The following is an 18615-nucleotide window of genomic DNA, read 5'->3' on the forward strand; positions in this document are numbered from 1 at the left end:
GTGGGTGGGGGAATATCTATACCTCAGGACTTAAATACACATTAAGTGTTCTCATACATGAAGCTCCTTCAGTGTGTGTGATGAGTAGGAATTTTGTACAGTGGTGCCTCGCTTAACGACGATAATACGTTCCAGGAAAATCGCTGTTAAGCGAAAACATCGTAAAGCGAAATTTAAAAAACCATTGAAACACACTGAAAACTGTTCAGTGCGTTCCAATGGGCTAAAAACTCACCGTCCAGCGAAGATCCTCCATACGGCAGCCATTTTCAGTGCCTGTATAGCAAGGAATCCATCCCTAAGCACAGCGGGGAGCCATTTTGAGCACCCGGCGGCCATTTTGAAAACCCAACAATCAGCTGTTTTTGATCGTCGTAAAGCGAAAATCGGTTCCCAAAGCAGGGGACCGATCATCGCTAAGTGAAATTCCCCCATTTAGACCATCGTTTTGCGTAAAGCAGATCTGTCATAATGTGGGGTAATCGTTAAGCAGGGCATGACTGTATATGCTATAGTTGTAATGGAACTAATATATTTGAAAACAGCAGTTGTACAGTACATAAACAAAACAGTGCAGTTTTGTCAGAGCAATAGAGCAAATGCCAAAGCTTTAGCTAGGGAGGATTGGCAATGAAGAATGTACTGAGCTAAATTAAAGCTTTAGATTAGGCATCCTTCAGTCTCAAGAGACTATGGTAACATGCTCTGTATGGAGGTCTTGGAACAGCATCTAGTGTGGCTGAGAAGGCCAATTCGAGAGTGACAATCCCTTCCACACTGAAGACAAGTACAATCTCTCCCCTGTCCAGCTCCCTGATTTGGCCAGTTTTGGGACTGACTCTTTGCCTTGGCCTGCTGGACAAGAGTCTCTTCAAAATGGGAGAGGCCATGATGCACCGCCTCCCTCTAGGCTTGAATGCTCAGACATCAAGGTTTTCCATCTCTTGAGGTCCATTTCCAAGGCCTTCAGATCCCACTTGCAGATATCCTTGTATCGCAGCTGTGGTCTCCCTCTGGGGCGATTTCCCTGCACTAATTCTCCATACAGGAGATCTTTTGGAATCTCACCATCAGCCATTCTCATGACAAGCGGAAGCCAACATAGAAGTTGCTGCTTCAGTAATGTGTAAATTAAAGCTTATCTATTACAAAAGTCACGTAACAAGATGCTGAACAAATAAATACCAAGTGCAATTTGACAAGTACATTTTTTCTTGGCTACTGGGATAAGTATTTTCCTTTAGTCAAAGAATGTAAATGATTGTCCCAACTAATAAGTACAACTAGTTCTTCCAGTAGAGGACTTCATGCAAGCTTACAGATGAAGTCATAGGTCTTTTTTTACAGTAAGCTACTGACTCCAAACAATTAAAAAATTTATATAACCTCATTGCTTGCAATTAAAAGCGAGGTGACTGCTATGATTACAGTAAGCTGAGGTTTCTACTGAAACTTAGAATTCCACTGGGATGAACGTAAGAGGCAATCTTTAAAATCAATGTCATCCTATAGTGGGTGGAAATAAAAGCTAATACAATCATGAACGAACAGCCTCCCTTTGCTTAAACAACAACACCCCAGACAACTGGAGCTTGTGATTATACTCATTTCTGAGAAAGTACAAAGGGCACTGGACATCACTTAAGAAAAACTGACTCACTTTTTCCATCCGAACATGGAAGGATTAAGCTTGCTTTTTAAAAGCCTAATTGGTTTGAAGGAAGAGTATGGAGTCAAAGGAGTGGACTTCTGAGTTTATGGATTTAGTCCCTTGTGTGAAGTGAAAGTGAACCCCTTTGTAGAACACGGATACACAACAGTGGGATAGCTCAGCATAGATGACCTTAACTATCATCACCCAATGGCTTATACCAAATTCCATAATACATGGAATTACAATAACTTTATTCAAACAGATTAATTTTATTTTACAGTTATGCATCAGTGCATTTTTAAAACAGGAAGCAATTTCTTTTATGTTTACATAAGGGCAATCAAAACAATAGAAAACCCAACATTTACTAAGAGGTCCTAAAACATGCACAATTAAACATTGACTTGTGCCTGGGAAGATGTTTGATCAGAGGGGAGAAAACATGAGAGAAGAGCCCTTTTGAGCAACAGCCTGAATCAGACCTTGGCAGCCACTGCACCTCAGGAGGTTCCAAACTCTGCTGCGTCGTGGAGGGTGTGCAAAAGGACCCGCCTTGGTCTATATGTTGCAAATAACCTGCTGGGGCTGCAGGAATTAGTGGCAAAAGAACTACACAGTAAAAGAGCAGCATGGGGGAGATCAAGTGCCTTCCTATCAGTACTGACAGCCGCAGTGTGGCTAGCACATTTCCCATAAAATTTGCTCACTCACAGTCCAAGACAAAGCCTTAACCTCTTCCAAAACAAAAAGATCATAGACTTAAGACGCCAGCTCACATTGCAATCCTCACAGGGGCATCCCTGAAAGTTACATGGAAAATTCCTTCTCTTCTTGTACACTGTCACCTGAGGCAACAACCCCTTTAAATAAAATGCAAGTCTCCAGACAAGTGCTGCCAAAAAGCACTTGCAGTTACTGCAGCATGCACAATTTTTTTGGAAGGCACTGTCTCGTGTCAACCTGTATTTCAGAATCATTCTGGAGGTGTGCATGCAATGAATGGTAGAACCTAACTATTTTAGGGACAGCTTCCTGTATTTCACATTTTAAGTGAGCCTTAAATACTCCCCCCCCACCTCCCAAAATCACCAGCTTAAGATTCCCCCAGTGTTTTATCCACCCTTATGTCTAATGTTATGCCTTGCAGGTTAGGAACCATAATTGCACCATATTCAGAATCATCGCGACAACTGCCAGTCTTGTGTGCTGTGCCATGGCTCCGGCTTAATGCAAGGGTGTGCTGCTAGAGCAGCTGGTTAGGTCTCCCTTACTCCCTCTGCCGGTGTTGGCAGAGCACCACAGCTATTACAGGGTGAAAACCATTCCAGACCAGGCAAGAGGAAAAGACTCTCAAAACAAACTACAATGAGCAGAAACATTAGGAGAACATCAAAACATTACATAATTGCCAGTCACCCAAGTCACAAAGCAGAGCTCACCAAGATGCTCTACAAGAGAAGAACCACAGGAGGATCTTACCAAGGACATGAGTTTAGGAAAGGCACTGCTGGAAAAGAAATTATGGGAAGAGCTGGTCATGTGTACCTGGGCCAGGACACACAAACAGGAACCCAAGGGCGTTCAGCAGTCCATATGCAAGGGCTGAAGGATGTACTGCCAGCTCTCCCCACCCTCTCCAGCAGGGCATCAGGACAGTAAAGTGCAAAGCATGATAATACAGAAATATGTTTAGACCCTCCCACTATCAACGCCTTCCTTTCTTGGACAGCTCGACAGTTAAAAGACAAAACTACCTTCAAGTAAGTTTTTTAAAAGTAACTCGGCTGCCTGGAGGTTGTAGTTCGGGATGCCACCCAATATATTTTGGGGTGATAAGGCAAAAACACTGAAGTGTCCTGGAAGGATGAAGAGTAAGGAAGTCAGAGTTTGTTTTATGAGGGTTCTTCTTGCAGGTGTGTGGTCGACCGGTTCTGACAGCTACTTATGTACACAACTTGGCCACGAAAGCCCCCCACAAGCCGCTGACACAATGATGTAAATTATGACCTGTGTAGAGAAGACATAGTCATTTCAGTGACTTCCCCGAACACCCTATTTGTGACTATGAAGAAAGTGCCATGTATTCTTTAGAGCAGTGGCCCCCAACCTTTTTGCCTCCACGAACTGGTTTAGTGGGTGGGTGGGTGGGGTGTGGGGGGGCATGTGTGCATCTATGCGCATGGGGGGGGGCCAAAGAGATTTGTTTCCACAGCCTGGTCCTGGGAAGGCCACAGACCAGGGCCAGGCCACGGACCGGGGGTTGGGGACTCCTGCTTTAGAGCATATAGTACCACTGTATTTTTCAACAAAGACTGCTCCAAATTCCCCCTCTTGCTTTTGGGATAGTTGTTTAACCTGAACAGGTGACACGTCATCAGTATCATTGCTAGCCAAAACGTTCAAGGCACTGGAAGCATAATCGTACCCAGAACATTCAAAATTCTACAAGGCTATTCCTCCCAGTTATGATGTTTCCAGGATAGAGAATGGCAGCAGAATAGAATAAAACTCAAGGAGACTTCATGGGTGCCTTGGCCTCCTAGACAGAAACTCAACCTTGCTGAGTAGTTATGGACATCCCCCCCCGCCACCTCTAGATGAAACCATACGTGTAGAGCCACCCCCACCCCCAGTCCCTTGCAGGCCAGATGAATACAGCAACTTACAATTGATACTATGGCAATTATAATGGTGAGCTTGAGGTTCTTCATGCACATCGCTCTAGCTAGGTTCCTGCTGGTTGTTTTGAAAGTGACAGACTATGGGAAGAACACAGGAGAACTAGTATCAAGTAATCTACAGTGGCCTTTTACCAACGATCATGACCTGTATATGTAATATTTTGGATTTCCCAGAGTGCACCATCACCAACTGCCCCAGTCTTGTTTTCAGAAGATGAAGAATATCACAGCACCTGGAGGGATGCTGGACAGGACAAGCTGGACAGAAAACAATGAGATCTGAAGATATGCTTCATTCATCTCTGTTGGGGGCCTTCTGAGAGCTCCAAAGATGCTCAAGATACATCTATTTCATTAATTTGGATCAGTTTTATGTGTGTATTTCTCATTTACACTTGGCCTACAGGCCTTTTCATCTAGAAAAGATTCAACGGTGAATTGATTTAACAAAGAAACATATTTTGCTGTTCTGAACAAAGATGACACAGAAGGTTGGAAGATGTTCCATGTGGCGTGAAAAAAATGCATCTCAAGTTTCAAAGACTGGCTACATCAAAAAAGGCATCACCTAATTTGCACATCACCCTGTTATTTCTTTCAAAACACATGTTGAAGATGAAGATATGGCAACTACTTGAGGGCTTGAAGCTCTTTCCTTTCAGTTCTATATATATGTTAAGATATTCCCTAGTGAATTCAGCCAAACAGGCAACTGAAGACTGTGGGACTGTGAAACGCTTTCTTCAGTAGATCTCAATGCTCAGTAAGGCTTGTAGGAGAGAGTAGAGTCTTTTGGCTTGGTTGGACCCAATGATAACTCATAACCAGCTCTATGAACTGTTTCCTTGCCCCACTTCCAAAACTTACCGAATCCACAAGATTTTCAGTTTTGTCTATCAGCAACTCCAGCTTCTCTCCTCTTTGGGCCACAAGGTCTGGGATGAAGAGAGAGTCAGTGAAAATCAGTGGGAAAGCAATTCCACTGCTGCTATTGACAAAACAAGCTGACAATATGTACAGTACCCATGAGATCTCTGGGCCGGGTGTCTCCTGAGTTTAACAAGATGCATGATTCAGCAGAGCATGAGCTGTTTAGATATGCATAGAAAGGCCAGTAGCTTGGGGACAGTCTCCACACTAATCCAGGAGAAGGCAAGAGTATAAAACAGAACCAGTGTTTCAATTTTGTTCCATCCAGCCTTCTGGCACATAAGCCAAACACAATGACACAGGCCCACAAAAGAGCTATTTCCCCCCCCTGCTCCCACCCCACCATGAAGTCCAGGCAGAAATGCATTTGTGCTGGTGCAGAAAAAAAAAAGACCCTCATCTCAGTTAGACCCAGTTGGATCATCCTCAGGCAGTCATTCTCATGCATATAAGAGTTACAGAGGCTCACTGCACCTTTGCCAATACAGTACCTATGTTACGGACCATGATCCCTTTGAGTTCATCCACCTGGGCCTGCGTCTCTGCCACCTGGTCAGGCCCTTTATTCTCTGAATGGTATTTCTGCAGGGCAGGAGGAAAAGAAGACAGAGGAGTATGTAATGCTTCTTTAATGAAGCACAAAATATTTCTACAAAAATCTAAGAAAGTCACCCTACAAAGAGACTGTGCCCAGGGAACTGTACACAGATTTTTTCTTTCCAATCTCACTTCAGCGGTTTCTGCTTTCTGAATAATTCTCCTCTTCCCTCCATACTGTACCAATGTACCTCCTTGCTCCTCCTGGTACTCATATCTGTCTCTTTTTCACAAGGCTGGGGTAACTTTGCCTCTCCAGATGTTTTGTGCTCCAGTTCTCACAGGTTTTTTTTTACCATTAGCTCTGTTAGCTAACACTGGTGAGAGTTGTAGGTTAAACCATTTGGAGGGCTGAAGCACCCCATGCCTGCTCTACAAACTAACTGGAATTTATTTGGCCCATAATTCTGAAGTTTGTGTGCCAGAAAGAAAACTGTTTATTTTGGTCATAGGTCTTTACAGAGAAGATACAGTATATAAAACTGGAACCATATAAGTAAAACTATACAGGTTTATGACAATTTAGAATCAGAAGGCTGCTTTCAGAAGAAAGAAAACATATCTTCTACTTTCATCGATGGAGAAATGACTTAAGTTTTGGGCCTGCTATACAAAGTACCTGCCAAAATACACATGTAAGCCACTGGGACAAAGTATTTCTTGACATGCAATGCCTATAAGCCTGCTTCTCATTAGTAAAGAGGAAAGTACATCCAACCTGCCCTAGAGGGATAATCTAGGACAGACTATCTCCCTAAGATTTTAACATCATGCCCCCCTGTAGGTTTCTGAGAAACCCTCACACCTCCCTACTTCTCTTTTATTACCAATTTAAACCCCGTAGATCTGAAATTAGCAATTTAAAAACAAACATAAACATGTACTAAAATTATCCTAAAATAAGCACAACATGAACATAGAGGAACACAAGAATGTACTGTAGTGAGATTTACATATACATGCTATGAGCCACTTCACTCCCTCTATGCTTTCATGATATGAAGCAGTTGCTTTTCTGCCACTTTCCTCTACTATGTACTTTATTTATTATCCTGCCTTTCTCCCCAAAGGTGGGATCCAAAGGCACGAACTCCTGCCTAACCTTTGGAAGAAAATGCTGTGCGTGCCTGGACAAATCCAAATTTGCTCAGAATTAGCAACAAAGAGAAAAATCGGTCTGTTGCATTTCTCCAGGTGAGAAATGCTCTTGGGCAGGAAGTCCCAAATGACAGGGAGCTGCCCTATATCTAATGGCGGTTGCACTACCCTCAAATTATAAAGTTTGTCATGTGGGAGATCTCTAACTGATTGCTGAAGCCAGGAGGGCTTTATCTCAGCCTTGGATGGCGTTCTGGTTGTGCTCATACCTAAAAATTACAGTCTAGTCAATATACCCTATATTTCAGCTAGATCACATTAATGGAAGCATATTCTATATAGGGCTGCCCTTGAAGACTGCTTCAAAATTTCAGGAAATGCAAAAACAATGCTGCAGACAGTTTTCTATGTGCCACATCTGGGGACTGTTACTTTCAGATGGTACTGGGAGATAGTCTGTTCTTCAGTAGACCTTAAAATATTAATTGTAATTACTGGAAAGGGTTCGCATGACAACACTGAAAACATCACACCCTTCCCAGTATGAATCTGCATACTTTCCAAGACCATCTTGTGAGCTCAGTCGCTTCCAGTACTTTATCATCACTACACATTTCGGTGCACAGGGCTGTTCTTATTTTAGTCTTCTTGATTCCTTTTAGTGCTAGTTTTGATTAACTGATGGTTTTGCAAATTTTGTTGGCTTAATGAGTATTTCTTGGTTTAATGACTTGTTATATAAGCTGCTTGAAAGGATACAGTCGGTGCAAGAATCTTGGGGCATGTCTGCACTGGCAGAATAGCTTACTATTGCTTTTGGCGCTGTTTGGTTTACAGCATCCACATGTGTTTTGACCTAGAGCAATCCAGCCTGCCCATTTTAAAGCTGTTCTGTCCTTTCTGGCACAGCAATGGGGCTACAGTGGGTTTTTTTGGCACGATTTGGAGCACTCCTAATTAGCTAATTCTGTAGCCCATGCTGATTAATCTGCACCATAAAAGAGCTGCGGGTGATGCTATCTAAGATAATGACCCAGTGATTTGGTGGGTTGTGATATTGAGAGGGCCAATGGAGAACCTGCCCCCCCCCTTTTCATCTACTCTGCCATTTAAAAAATATGTGTATTTTCCTATTGCTGCAGCACTATTCTAGATAAATGAGATACAGTGGCAGTATTATATGCACCATGCTAAATAGATGCATTTGCTGTTGCACTGTGTCACTTCATTCAAAATGGAAAGTTGCCTAAGCCTGCTAAATGATGGCCATGAGAAAAGGCAGGGAAGGGGGGTGTCATCAAAAGGAGGACAAATTAGACTGATCCAAAAACCTGCCTGGACCCTTCTCATGGGAGAAGAAACATAAAGCAGTGTGAGCAGAAGGATTGCTCAAGTGAGATAAAATAGATCGCACTAAATATAAGAACCTTTTAAGTGTGAACCAGACTGCTCCAGTTCCCCCTGTCTGGATGTGCCCTCACTTACCAACACACAGATTACTTCTGAATTCAGTAGATATTTTATAGAAACTAGAATAGAAACTAGTAAGCAAACTTTTGGGGTTTGAAAAAACTGAAACTCCTTTACTAATCAAAAGTAGTGTGGATAAGGCCTCTGAAACTACATGCAGCATTCTGCTCTGGAACTCACCAGCTGCGCAGCAAGGACACTGGAAAACTCGCTATTCATAGCATACGGTAGGGCTGTTTGTGCACGAGAACCGTAGGTGGTTTGAAATCGCTTCTTGATTTCGTTGAGGAATGTGAAAGCTCTGGAACGTTCAAAGTCCTATTAAGTAATAAATAACATTATAAATCTTCAGAACAATGCATTCATTTCAGATAAATGCATAACAGCTATCAGTCATGAAAGCTAAAACAGAGCCTCCAGGAAATGCATCTTAAGAGGATCTGGGCTGAGGACAGACACCTGCTGGTTGGCTATTGCTGAAAACGTGACAGTGGACTTGTCCCATGATCCAGCAAATGAAATCTTGTGCTATGAGAAGCCAGGCCAGCTATTGATACCCTACCCTGTAATCCACTCCAGATACCCAAATATAGAGGGTCACACTGCAAATGCCATTTCAATTTGCAATCAATTTACAATTCTGGTGACAGATCATTCAATTTGGTGATTACACTGGCCCTTTCTTGCCACCTGCCTCAGAGCACCTGCAGGTTTTGTGCTGGAAAGTATAAACCAAGTGGGGCAAAACAAATAAATCAAAAAACCCAACCATTTGTCTAACGAAATAAGAAACCCAGAATGTTCCTTGCGAATGATGAATAGTATCTTTGTAAACAAACCATTAAACAAATAGTCCAGTAATCACACCCAGGGAAACCCCTCTGTTATCCACCTATTAGATTAGGCATCCTTCAGTCTTGAGAAACTATAGAAACCCCTCCGTTATCCACACCATTCAACATACAGCAGGCACCTCCTGAGGATGCCAGCAACAGGAGATAATGAACAGAAATCCTCAGTATGATACATCTGAGTTCTGCCAGGAATATATTAAAACCATTGACAGCACAGCACAGAAAACAAAACGTTAAATCCTCCCAGTAGTCACATCAAACACCCTAAAACAACTGAGTCTTACAGAACTTGAAAGACTAACAAGCGTTCTTTGGCAAAGACTTGCAGATTTTTGCCTGCTTTTTCAGATGCGTGATGTCAGGCAGATAGATTTTTGACACAAACACAGGGAACAACTTTACACCAAGGAGTAACATTCCTCCTCCTGTTTTTATAGCGATGCCTGCCTACTGAAACCTTACTCTACCCTTCTCATAAAGCAGACTAATGTCCAGGAAAAAAATTACGCCATGTTAAAAATTTTAAAACACTCTTATTATTTGGCAAAACAGAAATACAGCTACTTTCCTGGAAATTATGTACCTTGCTTAGAACACACACAAATCCCAAAGTTTTTAGGGGGAACAGCTATATAGAGTGAAGGAGGGAGAGCTGTGTGCACTAACAAAGAGCAGAAATAACTTTTAAATATAGCCAAAGTATTATAATCCTTAGAGCTCTGGATTAGGATTTGGGAACTCTAGGTTCAAGACCCCACTCAGATATGAAAGTTACCATGTGATCTGGGCTAATCAGTCTGCCTTTTACCATTTCTCAGAATCATTGTGAGGAAAAAACTGGGGAGGTGGAGAGCAATGTGTGATGCCCTGAGTGTCCTAGAGAAAAAAACAAAATGCAATAATAAATGCAATAAACAAGAAGTATGGATACTTTAAAAACCTTAAACATAGGGCCTAGATCTGACTCTACATATTGGTGACAGGCAGCATATTCCCAATGTCACTCTCTTTGGAGCAGCCACCGATAAATAGCACAAGTATGTACTTATGGAAGCCATATCACAGGATTGTCCTACATACTTACATCATCAGTGATGCACAGGTATATAATCCGGTCCTGGCAGATGTAGTGGAACAGGTAACTAGAGGAAGACAGGACACCAGCACAGTATTTTAAAGACAACAGAGGCAGTGATTTGACCCAATAGCCTCCAGGCTATACTGTGCTAAAAAGCCTTTGTGATGCATCAAGCGCACATGCATCAAGCACACATTTCCAGTCTGTTCTTCCATAAAGAAATCACTGTTCTGCCCGGAACCATGTTTCATTAGACCTCCACTTCTTACATGAGATGGTGAAGCAATTGTACAGGAACAATTCCGCCAAGAACAGGTTCAAATCATGACATTTTTTCATTTTGCACAAAGTGTGGAGAACCTGCCACTCCTGAGCTGATTTATCACCCTCTTTGTAACTTGTTTTAAACAAAGGAACCTGACCTGTACCTCTGGGCATAAATTTTGGAACTTTTATGTTTCTTCTGCACCACTTGCATCTCTGCAACATCCAGCCTGAATAAGACTCCTGTAGGAGTTGACAGGCAGCTTCAGTTTGTGACATACTGAAGTTGCCTGTCTAATAGGTCTAATAAAGGTATCATCATACCCATATCTTAGAGAAGTCTGTTATCATACCTACTCACTTTAAGAAATTAATGCCCTCCATTCAGAAACTCATTGGCTTCACAACCACTCAGATTTGGCTGGCCTTTACTATTTACTTCAGTGGTCTTAGTTAGCAAAGAGATAGCCTGCAAACCAGTAAAACCTGTGAGATGCTAATGGGCTGAAGCCAATTCTAGTCCTCTACTGTCTTGTGAAAAATGTGTGGGCAGTACATATTCACTTATGTATTTGAAATTACTTACTAAAATGCAAGCTTTTATCCATTCCCAACCGAAAGCATTCATTTTGATCTCTCCTTGCTTAATGGCTTCTGGGCCTAATGATTTATGGGGAATGGTCTCAATAACATGTAGGTTTAAAAGAACCCTGGTGCCTTGCTCCATTGCTAAACTATCCTCAGGAAGTGCATCCTTCCTGACATCTTTCCTCAACTACTACAATCTCATTCTAATGAAGAAAGGCCTGGTCTAGCCTGTTGTTTTAGGTGGGCATCATGAGCAAAGCAAGTAAGAAGCTAGTGGAAGTCATTAAGACCTCATCTGCATATCACTTCAAACATCCCATCCCTTTTTACAACCTCATACCACAGGACTGCTTTCATTTAGTTTCCTCATTTGCAAGCAGCAGATCTGCACCCTACCATCCCCTTTCTCCCCAGCAGTACTCACTTTCCATGTGAATAAGTAAGCTTGTTGTTCTCAGATGGTATCTTGGCTAAGATTTGCTCTGTCACTTCCAGGAAGTTCCCTCCACACCATGCATGTTTCGCCAGAATTGTGGAGCCCCTGGCTACCACTGCAAACAGGATAGCCATGGCTGTGGAGCGGCTGCAAGGACAAGAGACACAGAAATAAAGGATTCACCCATCAGACTATAGCAAACCACACCTCTGCCATTGTCCCATAACCATTTGTGTGTGTCATAAGAGAACCATGCCACAGTTCCATAAATGATGCCTGCCCCTTTTCACATGCAAAAGCATTGCCTATTTTACACAATAACTGGCAAAAGTTCACATTTTAGATAAGCAACATGCAATGGCTCATTTTTCCTCCCCTTCAGCTCAGCTTTCTGCTATCCCGATCACAAGACATCCAAAGAGCTGAACATTCTTGAATAATGATCTTTTCCGTGACAAAAGGAATGGAGAAACAGAAGGCAAAATACCCTGAAGGCAGGAGAAGATGGGAAGACATTTCAAGCCAGCTTCATCCAAGGAGCAAGTGCCAGTGAAAGGAAATCAGCTTGATCTGATTTGATACTACTGACCTTCACAGCAGTCATTATTGAATGTAACTAAAGAGCTTTAGCATTCTTAGCAAAAGCTCATCTACCTACTTCAGGTGATTCAAGGGGTCACAGATTTGTGACCATTTCTTATTCTATTGCAAGCTGGACAACCAAACTCCTGTCCTGGCGTTTTAATAAGTCCATTCACAGGTAACTGTTGCCATGCTCCACATGGAAGGACTACACAGCTATAGGTTATCAATTTATTTCTATCAGTATCAAACAAGAGTTCCTGTTTCCCACAAGGAAATTAGAATAAATTTAATCTGCTCTGTGCACTGCTATCCAGTAGAGACTTTTCTTTCCATCTGATCCTTATTCTGCATGCAAAACATGTGTTTTCCCATTGAACAATCTTTATGTTGTTAAGTGCTATCAAGTTGCAACCGACTAGGGTTTTCAATATATGTGAGATACTTAATGGAGTGGTTTTACAGATACTGCCTCCAGTGAGTTTCCACAGCTGAGCAGTTGAACCCAGACCTCTAGAGTTTGTCACCCCATCCACTATATCTCACTAGTTCAATGAAGCACGTTCCCTCCCTATTCTGGAGTAACTCCAGTAGACAAGTTCTGGCTTCCTTTGATATTTTACATATTCTGTAACTGGACAACTGGACTGGGTTATTATTTTGTAAGCTCGGCTTTGTCTGCTGGTACAGGAAAAATGGTAGTGTGGACTGGCATGGCCATGAAGGAAACAGATCTCCAGCCTACACCCTGTTTGCCTTGATTTTTCTCTTAAAGTACCTCTTGTTGCATCTTCTTTCTCCACAAGCTTAATGGTGCAGATGTCTAAAGTTATGTGTGTCAAAAGTAAGGCACAGATACAACTCATTTCCCACTTTCAGGTAACTACAACATTAGTACACATTAACTAAATAAGGATGTTCGATTTACATGTCTAGGGCTTAATTTACCCTGCCTTTTAGTCAGATCCCTCCTCACAAGTCTAATTTCTGGCATCAAGTAGCTGTGGGCTACAATCCACAAAGTACTGCTTCGAATGTAGTATAAGCTTACTACATATACAGTACGTCTCTAAACTAGCACCGTGTGCAGCCAATGTACTATTTTGCCTCCAGTGGCAAGAATGAAAGTGAAGCAGCAACACTGCAGCATATCTAACAATACACACTCTCTGTATGACGCAAACAAACTACCAGACCATTTCTAGAACAGAGACATAGCACATGATTTACTCTAATGCATCACCTGATCACTCAAGATGCTTAGAAGGCTAAACATCTGACAGTGCAAGCAAAGCTAAAATGATAAGCCAGTCATAGACCTGAGTGATCTACATTTTCCCCCCAAATAAATATCCATACAGTCTGTCCCTTTGGCTACTACATTATTTGAAAATCGCATTACTACCTAGCAGGAAACAAAGTTTCTCAATGAATCTTGGCTCCTGAGAATTAATATCTCTTAACTGGCTTTCTGTAAAGATTCTTAGATCAATGTCCAGGAAAAATAAGTCCCTTCACTGAGCAATGAGAAGTGGGAAAAGAGAGTGACTTAAAGCGCAGCTAACTTCCCATAGAAAATGCCAGGTAGCTAGCAACCAAGCTTATTATTCATAGCAAGATACATGTACCTAGATTAGATCAGGCTGTCATCTTCTTTAGAAACCTTGAAATTTCTCTGCAGTCTATTCCCCTTTGCTGATTAGTGACATATTGGGTAAGCACTGTGCATTTCCTTCCTACTTATCTACAGAGGCTGATGAAATTAAACTGCTCATCTCAACTACCCTCCACATTGTTTCCAAATACATGCCCTCATCTTGTTCTTCATAATTTCCACAAGGAAGCGCTTGGATGAATATGAACCAAGATTCTTCACTGAAAGTGAATGTGTGACTTTGCAGCTGGTGCTAGAGGTACACAACAGAAAATCAAACACTTGATTTCTATATCAGCCTTCAGTTATGCTACCTATTGTCAGCCTGCTTGACACCCTGACTGAATGCTCATTCTTTATCTAGCAACAAAAAATGGTTGATTCAAATGGGATGAAATGTATAGGCTGATTAACCTGAATCAAGACTAGAAATCTGCAAAGATCTTTTTGGAATTTGGTGCTGGAAAAAAAAAACTACTACCCTACTACTCTTCTTTGGGGGCAAACCACTTGGGTTTTTGGGGACTCCAGATTCCAGAATTCTCCAAGAGTTCCCCAAGCACATTTCTAGGAGTCCTGCCCACAGGCACACACCTAAAGAGACCAAAATTTCACTGGACCCTATCTTCCAGACTGTCTTAGGGCTACTTCCTGCATAAAAGGGAACCACCCCAGTGCTTCCTAGGAGACCTAGGTCTTTGTGGAAGGTGCAATTGTCAGGGGGTATCCTGATTAAACTCTAAAGGGCAGCAACATTATACATCCCATAAAGATCTAGGCCTCTCAGAAAGCACTGGGACAGTTTCCTTTTTGTACAGGAAACAGCCCTGGGACAGCCTTGAAGATGAGTGAAATGCAGACATTCATAGGTGTGAGCCCGTGCGCAAGAACTTCCACAATTTTGCCTGGGGAATGTTTGGAGAATTCTTGGACTGGGAAGTCCAGAAATGAATGGCACACCCCTACTCTTTACATGGCGCATCTTCTGTAGTGTTAGTTACAGATGTGCAAAATATGAGCCTTAATTTTCCCTTCCAACTCTCTAAAATTTGAATGGAAAGCTTTTGATGTTCAAGTGTGCCCAGAAGTCACAATGTTGGCTTCTAGTCTCATGGTTCAAAGGACTTATCTGGAAAGTCTTCTCCAGCTTACATATAGAATAAGCAAAAGCCACAGTTGCTCAATGGAGCTATCTCCTTTTCACTATTATGCATGTTGCATGCTACAGTAATTTGTACAAAGCCCTGCCCCCTGCCTAAAGCCCCATAAGAAAGAAAAATTAATTGCAATTCTATCATCACAGTTCATTAAAAGGAAAATGTTAAATACGACTCCACTAAGGTAAAGATTCCCCTTGACATTTAGTCCAGTCATGTCTGACTCTAGGGGGTGGTGCACATCCCCGTTTCCAAGCCATGGAGCCAGCATTTGTCCGTAGACAGTTTCCATGGTCACGTGGCCAGCGCGCCTAGACATGGAATGGCATTACTTTCCCACTGTGGTGGTACCTATTTATCTACTCTCATTTTTAGATGCTTTCGAACTGCTAGGTTGGCAGGAGCTGGGACAAGTGACGGGAGCTCACTCCGTTGCATGGATTCAAACTGCTGATCTTTCGACCTTGCAGCCCAGAGGCTTTGCTGTTTAACCTGCAGTGCCACCACGTTCCATGAGTCGCCTAGTACAGTTATTTCTTTTCCCCCTGAAAAGCTTATTTATTATTACTCTGGCTAACATTGCTTGTTTCAATTATTGCCCCCCCTCAGAAAATCTACTTATTTAATATTAATTCAACATGGACAAAAAAGTTATTTCCACAGTGTAGTAGGACAACTGTGATCCAATGTGCTGTTTAGCTGCACAAGTGCAAACTTGTGGGTACTACCTCTGATATGAATCGCAAAACTGCAAATTTAAATGATGTCCATTAAAATGATGTCAATTACTCCCCCCATCCAAAAAAAGAAAAGAAATTGTATGAACACCACATCCATGTTTTCCTGTTGCTCCAAGGCCTCCAGAGCACTAGAATGAACTACTGAACTGTAGTTTCAAACAGGCACCTCAAACACTAGAGAAAGCATGACAGGCTTTTTCCCATTCCTGCTGTATATTTTGTATTGGACTTCAGAACCTTGACCTGAAATTTCAGCTGGACTTACTACCTTATGTAAAACTAATTTTACACAGCACATTTTGACCACATTCCCTTCTGGACAACTATATAGCCTTGTAACAAGGAGACATTCAGTTGATGAAACATGTTCAAGTGAGAATTCCTTAATTATCTCCCTCACCAGACGTGTTGGACTGCACCGGCCACACTCCACAATCTGTGTCCTCTCAGGGAAGTCCTTCCTTTTTTTGTATCTTGCACTCACTCACGCTCCCTTCAAATCCTTTTTGTATAAAGCCTTCAGTACAATCATTTAATCAACATCCTCTAGTGCAGGTGAGCCTTAGGTTACCTATAACTAGACTGGACACAACAGCACAAGCTTTATTTGGCATGAGCTTTCACGGATTTCTTGCTCACACGCACCAACTGGACATGTATTCTTCCTATCTATCCTTTCACTAATTTTATCCCCAACTCAACCCCCTCTAGACTGCAAACTTTCTGAGGCTGAGATTTTTCTCCCCTTGTTAGTGATTCCCCAATACCATGAAGTGGAGGCAAGAAGATTCTTAGGGTTGTAAAGTACCAGATATAAAAACGTACGATTATCTCTTACTCTTCGGATTATTTGATCAAAGGGCAGAGCACAGATGAAAGTAAATGAATATTTACACATTCTCTCTGTTTATCCTTCCTTTGCTTTCACCTTCCTCCACACTTCTTAGCCTGAGAAGTCTCTGCTTTTGCCACACCCCGACTGTCTTATGTCAACTACTACAAGCTCAGTGGGGGTGAGGTGGGGGAAAAAGAGAGGCAAGGAAGGACCTGTTACAGCCCTGTTACAGGCAACATCTAAATCAGACCTGTTACAGGCAACATCTAAATCACTGGTTCTTAACCTTGGGTTACTCAGGAGTTTTGGACTGCAACTCCCAGAAGCCTTCACCACCAGCTGTCCTGACTGGGGTTTCTGGGAGTTGCAGTTCAAAAGCATCCGAGTAACAAAGGTTAAGAACCACTGATCTAAATCACCACCACCCCGAGGGAGAACCAGAAACTCTGACCTACTGAACATGTTTCTGTCTACTGTGCAATCAGAAAAAAGGAGGGAAACACAGTATGGTGGAGTGGGTAAAGTTATGGGCCCAGGAGACTGCAGCCAAAAAAATCAAAAGACTGAGACTAGGAAGGGCAGTGATGAAGGAACTAGAGAAGATCACCAAGTGTAAGGATGTGTCACTAGATACTAAGATGATCCATAGTCTTGTATTCTTGATCACCCTGTACGGGTGTGAAAATTGGACAGTGAAGAAAGCTGAAGGGGGAGGGCAGAGAAGGATTCCTCTCAAATATGGTGCTGGAGGAGAGCTTTGCCAGCTGAGCAAGTGGGTGCTGGAGCAAATCAAGTCTGACCTATTTCTGGAGGCAAAGTTGTGCAAACTGAGGCTTGTCCTCCTTTGGGCCCATTCTGAGAAAGCAGGATTCTCTGGAAAAGACAACAGTGCTGGGAAAGGCAAAAAAAAAGGAGAAGGAAAAGAGGAAGACCCAATATGAGATGCATTGGCCCCCTTAAAAAAAAAATCAACGAACAGCCTTGAGTCTTCAAGAGCTGAGCAGGGCTTCTGAAGGCAGGGCATTTTTTGGAGATCGCTTCTTCATAGGGTTGCAAGGAGTCAGAGGCAACTTGAGGAAACAGAACCACCACAAGGACACAAAGAGACCTGGGTTCAAATCCTTATTAAGCCACAAAGACTTCTAGGGCTGGTGGAAGTGCTAAAACCACTCCTTTAAAAATCCCTGGAAAGCCCCATCCGGGTCGGTACAGTATAAGAGTTCTGCTTTGATGGCCAAGACTATGAGGAAAGCATCCTCTGGAAAAGGAGGAAGGGAAGACATGCTGGGGGGGGGGGGGTAGCTCGGCGGCTGAGGTCTCTGGTGGGCCTCCCGGACAGGGGCTGGATCCTGGGATCCACAGGGTCCCTTCCAGCTCTGCCGTTTCGAGGTTATAAGCCCAATAGGGAGCCCCTTCTCTACAAAGGAGTGACCGGGAGGGGGGGAAAGGGGGAGAGAAAGAAGGGCTCCGTGAGCGTCCCCTCCCTCCCTGCCAGGGGCCGTTGCCGAGGAGGGAGATGAAGCCTTGTCCGGGGCCATTGTTCCCTTCAGAAGAGGACCCTTCCCCACCCCCACCGTTACCTCAGGGGCAACAGCCAGCCCTTGAAAGGTGAGGAGAAAACCTCCTCTTCCCTCCCCCCCCCACACACACACCCCGCCCCAGCTGACGCTGTCATGGAAACCAGCGCTTCAGACCCACCGCCCGTCCCCAGAGACTCGCCCGTCCACCTACCTACCTGGTTGGTGGGGCCCAGGCCCGGACGAACCCCGCGTCTCCTGCCCGGCTCTCCTTCCCCCACCTCTTTTACCTCAGCCGCGTCGCCTCGCAGGAGAAGCCAACAGCGCGTGAGCTTTCGCAGGCGGCCCGCAAAGGCCTCCGGGAAATGGAGTCCCGTCGCCAAAGCGACCGAAGGAGGACGACAAGCCGCGAGGGAAAAAAAAAAAAGAGAGAAACCGGAAATGCCTCCCGCGCTGCCCTTCGGGAATTGGAGTCTTACG

At 43.2% G+C, this 18615-nt stretch overlaps 1 protein-coding gene across 4 annotated transcripts; it reads right to left on the bottom strand.

Moving 5' to 3' along the window:
• Nucleotides 1-1888: 1888 nt before the first annotated feature.
• Nucleotides 1889-18508, bottom strand: VAMP7 (vesicle associated membrane protein 7). Of its 4 annotated transcripts, none has more exons than XM_072981339.2 (8): nt 18426-18508; nt 11639-11797; nt 10369-10426; nt 8611-8748; nt 5757-5847; nt 5203-5270; nt 4321-4413; nt 1889-3661 (listed from the first exon to the last, which is right to left on the bottom strand). In XM_072981339.2, the coding sequence occupies exons 2-8, from the start codon at nt 11782-11784 to the stop codon at nt 3593-3595; spliced, it is 663 nt and encodes a 220-aa protein (XP_072837440.1). In that variant the 5' UTR covers nt 11785-11797; nt 18426-18508; the 3' UTR covers nt 1889-3592. The 4 variants fall into 4 exon arrangements, with proteins under 4 accessions (XP_072837440.1, XP_072837435.1, XP_072837436.1 ...); XM_072981334.2 differs by having other exon boundaries at nt 18354-18495; XM_072981335.2 differs by having other exon boundaries at nt 18350-18490.
• Between the last annotated feature and the right edge of the window lie 107 nt (nt 18509-18615).

Source organism: Pogona vitticeps, chromosome 11 (genome assembly GCF_051106095.1).
Source record: "Pogona vitticeps strain Pit_001003342236 chromosome 11, PviZW2.1, whole genome shotgun sequence".
Taxonomy (NCBI): Eukaryota; Metazoa; Chordata; class Lepidosauria; order Squamata; family Agamidae; genus Pogona; species Pogona vitticeps.